General features: G+C 37.3%; 1 protein-coding gene across 5 annotated transcripts in view; it reads right to left on the minus strand.

Moving 5' to 3' along the window:
• The window catches only part of TTK (TTK protein kinase), a 42,077-nt gene that overhangs the window by 11,487 nt on the left and 15,933 nt on the right, over positions 1 to 14,657 (minus strand). For 2 of the 5 annotated variants that reach the window (XM_067702718.1, XM_067702714.1), the window contains exons 11-14: positions 13,833 to 13,981; positions 6,839 to 6,975; positions 5,352 to 5,478; positions 1,929 to 2,021 (exon numbers count right to left, since the gene is read on the minus strand). In XM_067702718.1, coding sequence (XP_067558819.1) covers positions 1,929 to 2,021; positions 5,352 to 5,478; positions 6,839 to 6,975; positions 13,833 to 13,981 — 506 coding nt within the window. The remainder of the gene's footprint in view (positions 1 to 1,928; positions 2,022 to 5,351; positions 5,479 to 6,838; positions 6,976 to 13,832; positions 13,982 to 14,657) is intronic. The other 3 variants (XM_067702717.1, XM_067702716.1, XM_067702715.1) reach the window with 3 other exon arrangements.

The raw sequence follows: 14,657 nt of genomic DNA on the forward strand, positions 1-14,657 counted from the left end.
CAAGGAAGAGAACAAAGGAAATGTACACAGAAATTAATATTATTGAACAACTGCTAAACATGGTAATGTATACACCTTATTTATAGTAAGTTAACAAGACATCTTAAGCAAGTCTAGTTATTGTCAGCTGGCTTAAAAAATTATAATAAAACTTAAAATGAACCAAACAGGCTGTGTTTCATGTATCATCCTTAACAACTTAAGAGTAGCAAAAGAGCTGAGGAGGGCTTTTCATTCAACAAACACTTCAGTGTTTGCTATTTTTCCAGCCACTGTTCTAGATAACGGAGCAAACATTGGTGAGCAAATCAGACAAACACCCCTACGCTGATGGAACTCACATTCAAGTGCAAGGGGACACAAACAACAAAACCAAATAAGTCAATTACAGAGCATATTAGCAGATGAGCTACAGAGAAAAATAAAGCAGGAGAGGGGAACGGAGCTTGCTGGCAACTGGAAGGTAGGAGTTGGGGTTGTAGAGCATGGTCAAGGAAGCACTGATTGAGAAGACACTAGAGCAAAGATGTGAGGGTATCGAGGAAAATCGACTCTTATGCTAAAATAGGCCAGGAGAGCAAGGACTGAGTCAGCGAGACTAGTTAGAGGGCGACTGTAACAGTTCAGGTGAAAAGATGAAGCTACTTTGGCCGAAGGGATAATAGTGGAGGTGGTGAGGAACAGTCAGATTGTGGACAGACTTTGAGGTAGAACCAGTAAGACTGATGATTGGCTGGGTGAATGTCGAGAGAAAGTGCAGTCAGTGACGACCCCAGGCTGCTTGGCCCAGCAACTGGAAGAATGAAGCTGCCATTTACTGAAATGGGAAAGACTATGAAGCAGCAGTTAGGCTTGGGACATATTAAGTTTTAAGTATCTATAGACACCCAAGAAGAGACGCTGAGCAGTCAAATTGGATACGTAAGCCCGGAATTCAAAGAAGAAGTCTGAGCTGGAAATACAGATTTGGGAATTGTCAGCATGTACATGGTACATGAAACCACGAGACTGGATGAGAACGCCAAGGGAGTGAGCGAGTTTAGAGAGAGAAGAAAAGAGAAGAAAAGCCAAGAACTGAGCTCAGGGGCTCTGCACCATTCAGATCAGGGATATGAGGAGGACAGAGAAGGAACGGTCGCTGGCCAGGAGGAACACTGAAAGAGGCGGAGTGGGAAAAAAAGCTTCAGTGAGGAAAGAAAAATCAACTGTGCCAATTGCTAGGTAACCCACAATCAAGGCTAACAATTAGTTTTGGCAAAAACATGGAGGTCATTAGTGATTTTGATAACAATTGTTTGGTGAATAATGAAGGTAAAAGTAAAAATCTGATTTAAGTGGATTTAAGTGAACAAAATGAGAAGAATTGAAGATGGGAGGTTTAGACAACTCTTTTGAGATCCCTTCCAGCCAGAGAATTAGAACCATATACATTTAGAACCCAGATAAATTTAGGAAATGATCTATTCCAAATCTAGAAATTCATGTGTTGCTAAATTCTGTTTCTGAAAAGAAAAACTCAGAACAAAACAAAACCCATTAATCAAATACCTTGCTGAATCATCCTAGGCATAGCAGTTATTCACATCACAGTCTGACTCACTTTTAGAAAGACTCTGGTGATAATACGAAGCTGTCATTTGCCATCCCCAAGTCAATGTTAATGTTATTTAGAGAAGAAATATGGAATCATAGGACATTGGAGGGAAGAACAGGGAACTGAAATTAAGAGGTGGGTCTAAAGAAATATGCCATTTGTTGAGGGGAGGGGATGGGGGGAAGGGATGGGAGAAGGGGATGAGAAGGAGTTTTTGGCTCAAGGGAAATACAGGCCCCTAGAAGTTAAGAAAAAAGGCCTCAAAAGGTAAAAAGACAAAGAGAGGAAAGTTTAAAATATTTTTATCCATTCCTTAAATATTCAGGATACCTACCTTACTTGAACCTCCACTTCCTAGCTGCTTCAGTATGGAATACATTTTTCCGTTAACTGAAATGCATTCATTTGCTGAAGAGGATGCTGAAATCTAAATCATTAAAATAGATAAGGATTCAAATGTTCAGAGAACATGCCTGGAAACTAGCTTGCATTTAGTACGGTGAAATGCTTCCAATTCTGAAATTATCTGAACTCTTAATTAGATGTCACAATATTTCAATATTTTAAAGAAGCAATTTACATACTTTAGTCAAAAAAATAAACTTATTAAATTAATATATAGGCAAAGTTCCAAAGTCTCCGCTTCCAACTTGCCTTTACTTCTTAACATAATACATAAATAGAAAATTTAAGGGGGAAAAAACCCTCTTAATGTCCAACACACAAACTCACAAGCTATCGCTTTTCATCTTTCTTACCTGTTCTTTTTTCTTACACAAACCTTTTTACTTACATACGTACATATATAAACACACAACTTTAACTAAATATTTTTTTCTCCTGGAGCATTACATTATAAAGGAAGCAGCATGCTAAGGTGCTAAGAGTTCCAGAGTCAATCAGACCAATGCAGATTTTAGTGATGCCCCCTTTATGCTGGGTGATATTCAACAAGCTGCTTATTTTGAACTTGAGCATCTTCCTCAGCAAACTCTCAACCGATGTACTATATACAACACGCCTCCCCTCTCTTCCCTGATGCTAGACCATCTGTGGACCTATAAACGCTCTGAACAGATGGAGTGTGTGAGGACTTACTCTGAGCTGACAAGGAAGCTGGAGACACAGAGAGTGCCTGATTAGCTGATTAACCAAGTTGAAACAAGGTCTGAATAAACCTCAATTCAACTAAGTCCTGCTTTACAGCCCAAATGGTAGAATCTTTCTCACGTGCTCTCCTTCTACATAACATAAAAGATAAGCCTTCTCATAATTCAAAAACAGTAATGTATGTACCCCAATGTTCACTGCAGCACTATTCACAATAGCCAGGACATGGAAGCAACCTAAGTGCCCATCAACAGATGAATGGATAAAGAAAATGTAGCACATATATACAATGGAATATTAGTCAGCCATAAAAGAAACGAAACTGAGTTATTTGTTGTGAGGTGGATGGACCTAGAGTCTGTCATACAGAGTGAAGAAAGTCAGAAAGAGAAAAACAAATACCGTATGCTAACACATATATATGGAATCTAAAAAAAAAAAAAAAAAGGTTCTGATGAACGATTTTAGGACAGGAATAAAGACGCAGACATAGAGAATGGACCTGAGGACACGGGGAGGGGGAAGGGTAAGCTGGGACGAAGTGAGAGAGTGGCATGGACATATATACACTACCGAACGTAAAATAGATAGCTAGTGGGAAGCAGCTGCAGAGCACAGGGAGATCAGCTTGGTGCTTTGTGACCACCTAGAGGGGTGGGATAGGGAGGGTGGGAGGGAGACACAATAGGGAGGGGATATGGGGATGTATGTATACATATAGCTGATTCACTGTGTTATACAGCAGAAACTAATACAACATTGTAAAGCAATTATATTCCAATAAAGGTGTTAAAAAAATAAAAGATACGGTTTCTAATTTCTTTAATCTAGGGCTGAACAACACTGTTGAGTCATGAAGTATGTTTTCTGTAAGAAAGTGTTAGGCTTTGAAACATGTACCCATTATTTGCCATTGAGTTGTAACTTCATCACAAGTCTTCACTGCTCCCTCCCCTCTCTTGCTTTTGGAGCTTCCTCTCCTACTTCAACTGAAAATTTCTGAGAGGAAAGGAAGCCCTTCAATAGTCTTTCCCCCTAGCTGCTGAAAGTTATTAGATAAAGTAATTCTGACCTATTTCGGATTCAATGCCGATGTGACATTCAGTCTCCTACACCGGACATCCCGCAAGGCGCTTAGTCTAAGGTCACTTCACTTCCCTTCTCCAACCTGTGCCACAGCTTCCTATCTATCCCTCTTGGGGCAAAACTTAAAGGGCCCAGCAGAACCCTCAGGGTCACCCCTGCCCCTTGGGGAGCTCTAGCCACACTCTGGCCTCCTTTAGTTTCCTCCCGACACTGGCCTCTTCTAGAAGGCTCCTCGACCCTTCACTCGGTCATGTCTGCTTGGCTTTCAGAGTTCAGCTCAAACAGGCTGAGTTACTACTACATGACTAGTAGCTCAATGAATGCTTTTTGAATGAACGTGTGGGCAAACCTGGTCAACCTGCTCTGTCTCCTTTATAGTTATTACACTGCTGAGTCAATCCTCAAAGCACTATTACCTCTTTCCACAGTTAGTATACTCTACTGTTGGCTAAATTTTTTATGCCATTATTTTTAAAATTATGGTAAAATTTACATAACACAAAATGTAACATCTTAACCATTTTTAAGTATACTCTTCAGTGGGGTTGAGTACATTCACACTGTTGTGCAACCATTACCACCATCTACCTCCAGGACTTCTCATCATCTCATACTGAAAAAACCCTGCACCCCTCAAACAGTAACTCCCCATTCCTCTCTCCCTCTAGCCCCTGGTACCCATTGTTCTACTTTCTGTCGTCTAGTTTTTTAATCTCTTGATTTGTTTAGTTAATCACTTGTAGTTTATTTGGGGGTTTTTTTGCTGTTTTATTTAAACAATTGCTGCTAAATTTTATTATTTACTAAGCAGCAGGCTCTGTTGTAAGAACTACGTATATATTAACTAATTCAATCTTCACAATCATCCTATGGGGTAGATAGGTTCATCACCCCCATTTTAAAGATGATGAAATGAGCACAAGAGTTTATTTAACTTGTAAAAGGTCACATAGCTGGTAAGTAGTGAGGCCGAGAGTCAAGGACAGGCAGTCTCCCTTCAAAGCCTATTCTTTCTATCAATAGTAAGCTGCTTTTCAGATAGTTATTAGAAACAAATTTTAGTATTGATGTCGAGGGAGTCTCTAAATAATTTTTTTCCCAGATGGCAATACCTTACCAGCAAAAAATTTTTTACCTTATCAATACTTTATAATAACTACTTTATAATATATTCTAGTAGTATCTCATATTGCTATTCTGATATTCTTAAAAATTTACTTGTATATTAAACAGCCAGTGAAATGAAGCTGCTCACTAACAGCTGGTTTACATTGTTAAACAGAATAAAAAAATAGCCTAGATTACAGAAGAAATTTTATCTAGCTACTCAAACTAGATACTTCGGGCTAGTTAGTGAAAAAAGCTTCGTTAGCTTCTTCAATAACTAACCTCTCAAAGTCATAAGGCACCTTTATGAGAATAGCAGAAAAGAGTTTTGCCTAATGGGACTAAGAATGGACAAGTCTTTAACACCATTCTTAAAAACTAGATTCTGCAAAAATAAAACCTTTGAAACTGATCATACCTTAACATGTACCATTATAAATAAAGCTTATCAAACCTGCAAATTTTGAAGTGGAGTAACGGGTACTTGCTGCTGTTGCTGCTGGAAATAGGGAAGGTGGCTATATGGTGTTGACAACTGACAAGCAGGTAGAAAGTCGTTCTTTACAACTGGAGTCCTGAAACTGGGAAAGGTATTTTTCAAAATTTAAAACATTAAAGCTTTGAAAACAAGATTCTGACTCAGATTTTGTATGGTGGATATACATTTACATGTGTTACATCAAACAGAATCCAAATGAGTTTTCCTAGTACATCTGAATTATTTATCCTTGAGACACCATCACCAGAAATTTCATTTTGGGAGAGTTCTTTCTGAAAGTAATTTTTTGTCCCCAGACAAGAAATCCTTATTAAAATAAATAAGATGTCATTTAAAATATAGAGTTGGGGTTATTTTATAAAATTTAGCCAAGGCAAATCTCAGCCTATGGCTGATCACAGATTTTATGAGTGCTTCTTAACGATAACGTTCTACACAGCCTCCTGGAAGTATGTGAAAGCCAATTACATCAGAGGAGTTTGGTCTTTGAGCATAAAGCAGCTCAGCTCCCGTTCGTGCTTTGCTTGTCTTGTCCACTGTTGTATTCTCAACACCAAGAATGGTGCTTGGCACAAAGGAATTCTACAAGTATTTGTTGACAGTAAATAGTTTCGCAAGAAATAACTATATACCTTGTTTAGTTAGCTGTCATTCTTTAAAATATTCTAAGTATAATAAAATTAGGTAATATATAGCAAAATTGTATTAAGTAGGAAAGAGACTAGGTTATAAAACCCCAAGGCCAGTTCTAATTAAGATCAAAGATTACATTATGAAAATGAAAAGCAAAAGGCATCATGGATTTCCGTTATCCTCTAAGACATTAAAAATATAGCCCCTAGTTATAGGATATGCCACATCCCTTTCTTTCTTTTCTTAGAAATGCCATTGATTTGCTTTTCAATATCCCTTGTGTTTCCTGTCAATCAACACCGACCAACTTCTTCACTCATCCCTCACTGCCCGCCGCTCCGGTCTTGAACACCACCAGAACTATATGAGCTGCACCACCAGCAGAGACCAGCACGCTCCAGTTAACAGCTCCTTTGCCGTGTAATGTATCCACACTTTACCCGCTCTAAGAATGCTAACCTTTAAAATCTCTCTCTCAATTACAGAGAGTTATCCGTGTGGCAATGCATGATTATCAAGAAGTTTTGCATACTTAGAGTATTTAAAGGTACTGCCTATAGGTAAGCATAAAAAGTATAGAGTATATATAGTAGGTACAGATTACAATATGACAGAGACTTTCATTACAATCCTTAAAAATATATCGTAGCCACCTTCCCCTCCCCTTTTACAGATAAAAAAACTGATGCTGAGAAAAATAATATGAATTTGGAAAGTGTTTAAAGTAAAAGAGGGGGATCCACCTCCAGATCTGTTTGGCCCCGAAGCCCATATTATTTCTATTGTACCAAGCAAAGAAAAGTAATTACCAGCTCATGTAATCATCCAAGACACTGTTGCTGGGTGTCTTGCAAATAGATTTTGGGTCAATCCATTTAGGTGTTGATATCGGTGGCGACTGCTTTGAAACCGAAAGGGCAGGTTGCTCAAAACTGGTTTGTTTCTGCTAGACCAAAATAAAAAACATCACGATTTCGGGTTTTTAAATTAGTCACCTGTTCAACAGTTTCACAAACATAACTTCTAAAAGAAAATTAACATATGAAATACAAAAGCATGCTAAAATAGGTAGACGTATGTGTTCCAGACTTTCAATAACTTTTTAGTACAGCTCTTTTACTCTAAATTTTGAAGCCTGTTATATTTTCCTCAAAGGGACTACAAGTAGAGGGAAGGTACACAGCATTGTTTAACAAAACAGGATCTAATATCCTCTCCCATTAGGGCTACTATGACTAGCATTGAACTTTTATAATCTAAGTAAGTACTCTGTGCTTCAGAAAACTAGTCTTTCTTTAATCAGTAAAATCATTCCCTACTTTTATGTTTGGAGGGAAAATGACCAAATACTAATTATTTAGCAAAATTTGAAATGGCAAATACCTATCTAGTGTTCTTCTTTCTTCCTTGTAAAAGACATAGAGCTTGTAGAATTTATCTCATACAAATCCCAAAGCAATAATGAACATCCTCTACAGTAGAGATTGGCTGAATCTGGCCTGCTGCTTGTTTTTGTAAATAAACTTTTATTGGAACACAGCAATGTCTATTTGCCTACATCTTGTCTGTGGCTGTTTTCATGAGATAATGACAGAGTTCAAGAGTTGCAGCAGTGACCATCTGGCCTGCAAAGCTTACTAGGCTTTTGCAGAAAAAGCTTGCCAACTCCTGCAAACCACATTTTGCTTGAACGCTATTAGTGAGCGCTCACTACCTCTACTTCAATTTGGGGACAGTTTTAGCTGTTAGCAAGTATTCACAGATATTTAGGTTAAATCAGCTTCTATATTATAAGTTCAACCCACTGGGTCCACATTATGCTCTGGAGATCCACAGTGGATAAATCTATACTATTTTCTGCATTTCAATCCTTTGAGTTTTTGAAGATAGCTAGCATGGCCACTGTATCTCTTTTCCTGGGTAAATTTTCCCCTTGCTTTAAGACTTCCTCATATATATATCTGGATTAGTGGTCAGGATGGTATTAAGAATCTGTGATAGTAAGATTATTAAGCAAGGTAAGTGGAATGGTTGTACTCATAGACCGGGATGTTTGCATTTGAGATTTTGGAGATCAGAATTGAGAATATAGGAATGGGTAGCTAAGGTGACATTAAGAAATGGGCATGAGGGAGGAAGAAGTTATGAATCTGGAGGCCAGGTGTAGGACTAGCGATACATAGGGGTGAGAAGCTAACAAAACGTGATGATAGATGTTGGGTTGAAGCTGAAAGAAGTGATCCAGAGCCTAATGTTTTCAAAGAATGATGGGGAGTCACTAGGATGTTCAGAGATGATGGCAACGAGCAAGACAGGAGAGCATATCCAGAAGGCAGGCGCCTCAAAAGGACAGGGTTTTGGCAAGAGAAGAAATGGTCTGGACATAGCTTCGGGGAGCTTGTAGGTAAGTGAGATGGGAGACAAAAACAGCCTCCACTTGAGTGGGCTGCTGCAGAAGTAGCAACCTCAAGAAACTGCCTAGTCTTTTCTTCTTTACCTAAGTGTACTATTCAGTGGTTTTTAATATATTCACAAGAGTAGGCAATCATCACCACTATTTAATTACAGAACGTTTTCATCATCCTAAGAAGCAGCTCTGTATTAGCAGTCACTCTCATTCCCCACTCCTCCTGGGCTCTGGCAACCACTAATTTACTTTCTGTCTCTATGGATTTGCCTATTCTAGACATTTCTTATAAAAGGGATCACAAAATATATGGCCTTTTGTGACAGGCTTCCATCATTTAGCTTGTTTTCAAGGTTCATCCATGCTATAGCATTTATCAGTACTTCATTACTGAATTTATTGAATAAAAAAATGAAATAATAAAATCAGAGAAACACATTTGCTTATTGACTCACCAGGTGATACATATTTGGGTTATTTCTACTTTTTTACAATTATGAATAATGCTGCCATGAACATTCATGTACAAGTTTTTGTGTGGATATATATTTTCAATTCCCTTGAGTATATACCTAGCAGTAGAATTGCTGGATCATATGGTAACTGTATGTAACCTTTTGAGGAACTACCATACCATTTTTTTTTTAAATTCAGGACATTCTAATTTCAAATTAAGCACAATTAGTAATTATGATAGGTGCTTTACTTTTTAATATCTTCCCCCCAAAATTCTTAGGAATTAAATATGTTATAATGAGCACTATAATTGATATGATCATAAAAAATGCATGAATAAACATAAAATAACTAAGCGTACAAAGCAATTTTTATGAATAGCGCAATGCAAGTTGGTGGTTAATGAAGGAGCATATAGATGCAAACCTGGAGGGCCACTAGCAGGCAGAGGAAAACTAGACCTCACGTGCAACCAGGAGTAAAAGGCAGAAAATTACTAGTAGGAAATCTCTTTTAAGAAGGCACATTTAGATTGTTTTCTTAAGTGTAAATTTTCTCAACCAGCACCTCATAATAACTCTGGTAAGGTGATCACCATTTATTTAGGTCTCCGAATGGTCCTCTTCTGCCTTGACCCAAGAAGAAGCAGTGGAGGTAAGTTATACTGCTATGCCATACCATTTCAAGTGACTGCACCATTCTACATTCTCACCAGCAGTGTATGAGGGTTCATTTATCCACATCTTCATCAACACTTATTACTGTCTCTTTTTAATGATAGCCACCTTAGTGTGTATGAAATGGTGTCTCATTGCAGTTTTGATTTGCATTTCCCTAATGACAGATAAATAGTTTTAAGTCCCTTTACCATTCTACCGGTTTACAAGTTTTAAAAAGAAAAAAAGAGGAAATGCTGTTTGTCCAAGGTTCAACCTGTCAGGATTCTTCTCATCTAACATTTGTTACCTACTCCATTACTTAGATCAACAGTTCTCAAAGAGTGATCTAGAAATAGCAGAAAGAGAGGGGTTCCCAAGATCTTTTCCTGGAGTCTGAGAGGTTAAAACTATTTTCATAATCATACTAGGACATTATTTGCCTTTTTCACTTTCATTCTTTCATGAATGTAAACTAGAGTTTTCCCAAGGCTAGAAGGCATGTGATAGGGAAATAGATTGAATGCAAAAGTAGATACAAGAAATCCAGTCTTCTGTTAAGCCAACCATTATAGAAATTGTAAAAATTGTAAAACAATATCACTCTCTTCACTGTAATTATTTTGATTTGAAAAATACTTATTTTTCAGAAGGAACATAGCTCAACATAATAAATCCATGTATGACAAGCCCACAGCGGACATCATACTCAACGGTGAAAGCTTTCCTCTAAAATCAGGAACAAGACAAGGATGCCCACTCTTCACACTGTTACTTAACATGGTATTGGAAGTCCTAGCCACAGGAATTAGACAAGAAACAGAAATAAAAGGTATCCAAATTGAAAAGGAAGAGGTAAAACTGTTACTATTTGCAGACACGATATTATATACAGAAAGCCCTAAAGACTCCACTAAAAACACCTGTTAGAAACAATCCCATTAAAAACAATAAAATACCTAGGAACAAATTTAACCAAGTAAGTGAAACACTTGTATACTGAAAACTGTAAGACACCAATGAAAGAAACTGAAGACCCAAATAAATGGAAAGATATTCTGTGTTCATGGATTGGAAGAATATTGTTAAAATGACCATAACTACCCAAAGCAATCTACAGATTCAATGCAATCCCTATCAAAATTCCAATAGCATTTCTCACAGAAATAGAACAACCCTAAAATTCATATGGAACCACAAAAGATCATGAATAGACAAAGCAGCCTTGAGAAAGAAGAACAAAGCTGGAGGCATCATGCTCTCTGATTTCAAACCACATCACAAAGCTATAGTATTCAAGACAGTATGACACTGTCATAAAAACAGACACACAGATCAATGGTGTTGGGAAAACTGGACAGCCACATGCAAAAGAATGAAACTGGACTACTTTCTCATACCATACACAAAAATTAACTCAAAATGAATTAAAGACCTGAATATAAGACCTTAAAATATAAAAATTCTAGAAGAAAACATAGGTGGTAAGCTCCTTAACACAGGTCTTGGCAATGAATTTTTAGATCTGACACTTAAAGTAAAGACAAAAGCAAAAATAAACAAGTAGGACTACATCAAACTAAAAAGCTTCTGCACAGCAAAGGAAACCATCAACAGAATGAAAAGACAATCCATGGAATGGGAAAAAATACTTGCAAACCACATATCCAATAAGAGGTTAATATCCAAAATACACACGGAGGGGCTTCCCTGGTAGCACAGTGGTTAAGAATCCACCTGCCAATGCAGGGCACATGGGTTCGACCCCTGGCCCAGGAAGATCCCACATGCCATGGAACAACTAAGCCCATGCGTCACAACTACTGAGCCGCACTCTAGAGCCTGTGTGCTACAACTACTGAGGCCCATGCGCCTAGAGCCCGTGCTCCGCGACAAGAGAAGCCACAGCAATAAGAAGCCCACACACAGCAACAAAGAGTAGCCCCTGCTCGCCGCAAACTAGAGAAAAGCCTGTGCACAGCAACAAAGACCCAACACAGCCAAAAAAAAAAAAACCACAGGGAACTCATTACAACTCAATACCAAAAATCAAATAACCAACTTATAAATGGACAGTGGAGGTGATTAGATATTTTTCCATAGAAGACATACAGATAAATAGCCAACAGATATATGAAAAGATGCTCAACATCACTAATCATTAGGGAAATGCAAATCAAAATCACAATGAGATATCACCTCACACCTGTCAGAGTGCCTATTATCAAAAAGAGAAGAAATAAGAAGTGTTGACAAGGATGTGGAGAAAATGGAAGTCTTGTGCAGTGTTGGTGAAAATGTAAATAGAACTACCATATGACCTAGCAATTCTACTTCTGGGTATTTATCCAAAGAAAAGGAAAACACTAACTTGGAAAGATATCTGTACCCTCATGTTCATAGCATCATTATTTACAATAGCCAAGAAATGGAAACAACCTAAATATCCATTGATGGCCGAATGGATAAAGAAAATGCAATACATAAACACAACGGAATATTATTCAGCCATAAAAAGGTATGAAATCTTGCCATTTGTGACAACACCAATGGACCCTGAGGGCATTATACTAAGTGAAATAGCTAGAGAAAAACGAATACTGCATGGTATCACTTACATGTAAAATCTTACATGGGGAAAAAAAAAACCCAACAACAACAAAACACCAAGCTCACAGATAGTTTGCTGGGGGTGGGGGTGGGTGGGTGGGAGCGGGGCTGGGTGAAGAGGATCAAAAGGTACAAACTTCCAGTTACAAGATAAATAAATCATGGGGATGTAATGAAAAACGTGGTGACAATAGTTTATAATACTGAATGGCATATTTGAAAGTTGCTAAGTGAGTAGACCTTAAAAATTCTCATCACAAGAAAAAAATTTGTAGCTATGTATGGTAAAGAATATTAACTAGACTTATTGTGGTGATCATTTTGCAATAGAGTTGATCTTTGAGCAACTGGGAGATTAGGGGCACCAACCTCCCATGAAGTCAAAAATCCACATATAAGTTTACAGTTGGCGCTATGTATCCACAGTTCCACATTCTCGGAATCAACCAACCAAATATCATGTAGTACTATAGTACATATTTATTGAAAAATATCCATGCATAAGTGGACCCACACAGTTCTAACCCATGTTGTACAAGGGTCAACTGTATATACAAATATAGAAATATCGAATCATTATGTTGTACACCTAAAACTAATATAATGTTGTATATCAATTATATCTCAATAAAACAAAATACTTATTTTTAAGTGTATCTACATTCACATGTAAAAAATTTATTCTTGTTATTTTTAATAAATTAGTAAATATTTAAAAAATGTATTGGCTTTACTTTCTAATATAGCAAATACAGATAAACATAGCCTACGTAAACCAAAGCTCTTTTTTTCCCCATTTTTGGCCACGTCATGCAGCTTGTGGGATCTTAGTTCCCCGACCAGGGATTGAACCTGGGCCCTTGGCAGTGAAAGTAAGGACTCCTAACAACTGGACTGCCAGGGAATTCCCCCAAAGCTCTTTAGGAACCTCGATAATTAAGAGTATAAAAGAAGGCACCAAGACCAAAATATTTGAGAACTGCTGAGTTAGAATACAACCGAAAAGTAATAATGACAAGAGTATGGCCATGGACTACATACAGGTATGGCTCTCTACCAGATCCTTGCTTCTGAAATGGAGCCCAGCCAGTGGGAATGATCATTCAACCTATTATGAATTCACATTATCTAGTCTATATTTTTCTATTTTATCCATGAGGACGACAATAGGAAATTGTCAAATGCTTGGTACAGCATTGCACTGGTTCAGCCGTCTGCATACTGTTTTCTGTAAAAGGTAAGATAGTAAACATTTTCAGCTTTGCAGGCCAGGTGGTCTCTGCTGCAGTTACTCAGCTCTGCTGTTACAGTTCAAAAGCAAGCACAGACAGTAAGTAAATAAACGGGTATGGCTGTGTTTCAATAAAATGTTGTTTACAGACAGGCTGGGAACTAGATTTGGCTCCTAGGCTGTAGTTTGCTGACCCCTGCCCCAGTCTACCAGCATCCAAAAATACTATTGAAAACAGAAAAGAATTCAGCTTGACATATATTCTTACTAAACTAAACCTTTATTACTGATCATTGTTTTGTGAATTAAAAACAAAACACCACACACTTGAGCAAACTGCTCCACTAAATATAGTACACAAGAATTTAATAAAAGAAGAAAACATTTAACATGATCATCACATTATGAACAATAGCAATGCTACACTTGAAAAGGAAAGTTACCTCTGTATCAACTTTTGAGATTACCTCTGAAATTTGCCACTGATTTGAAGATGCAGCAGGATTCTGGTTTACACATTCTGACTTTCTCTTAGATGGCCATTGTTTCTGGTTACTTTCTGGAGCCTTTGGTTCTTGATGTTCTCTAGTTTCTGAAATTGTATTTGTTGCTATTGTCATTAAAAGGCAAGACTATTTGATAATAACAAAATAAACCTAAATGATAGAACGTGTTAAAAAACTGTATTAGCATTTTGCTCTTAAAAAACAAAGAAACTAAAAACTTTAAGCCAGCTGCTGACAATTTGCTTTTAGCAAGTTAATTTTTCAAAGCTGCAACAGCCATCTTCCTTGGTTGTTACCTAGAGCTTTACCAAAGACCATTCTGAATTTAAATGCTTCTGGTCTTTACCAGAAAACAAGGAAATAAATAAGTAAAAATTTAAAAACATGTATGTCTTACTAATAAAGAGAAGCTAGTTCACCACTTTTCATAGACCTCTAGCTTTTTAACAAAATTTTTACGTTAAACTAGCCTGTAATTTACTTCCTTAAGCGTCTGAACAAAAGAGCCTCAACAATAACATTGACTATTTTATGAATGTCAATATTCTGTCCTTATCATAACAGATGCAAAAATTCTAAACAAAATATTTGCAACTGATATACAAAATATATAATAAATTATGACCAAGTTGTGTTTATTCCTAAATGCAAAGTTGCTTAACACTTGAAAGTTAATTCAATTTGCCATAATAATAGAGGAGAATAGTCTGTGGTCAACTCCAAAAATGCGGAAAAGGCATTTCATAAAATTCAATACCCAGT

Source organism: Pseudorca crassidens, chromosome 13, assembly GCF_039906515.1.
Source record: "Pseudorca crassidens isolate mPseCra1 chromosome 13, mPseCra1.hap1, whole genome shotgun sequence".
Taxonomy (NCBI): Eukaryota; Metazoa; Chordata; class Mammalia; order Artiodactyla; family Delphinidae; genus Pseudorca; species Pseudorca crassidens.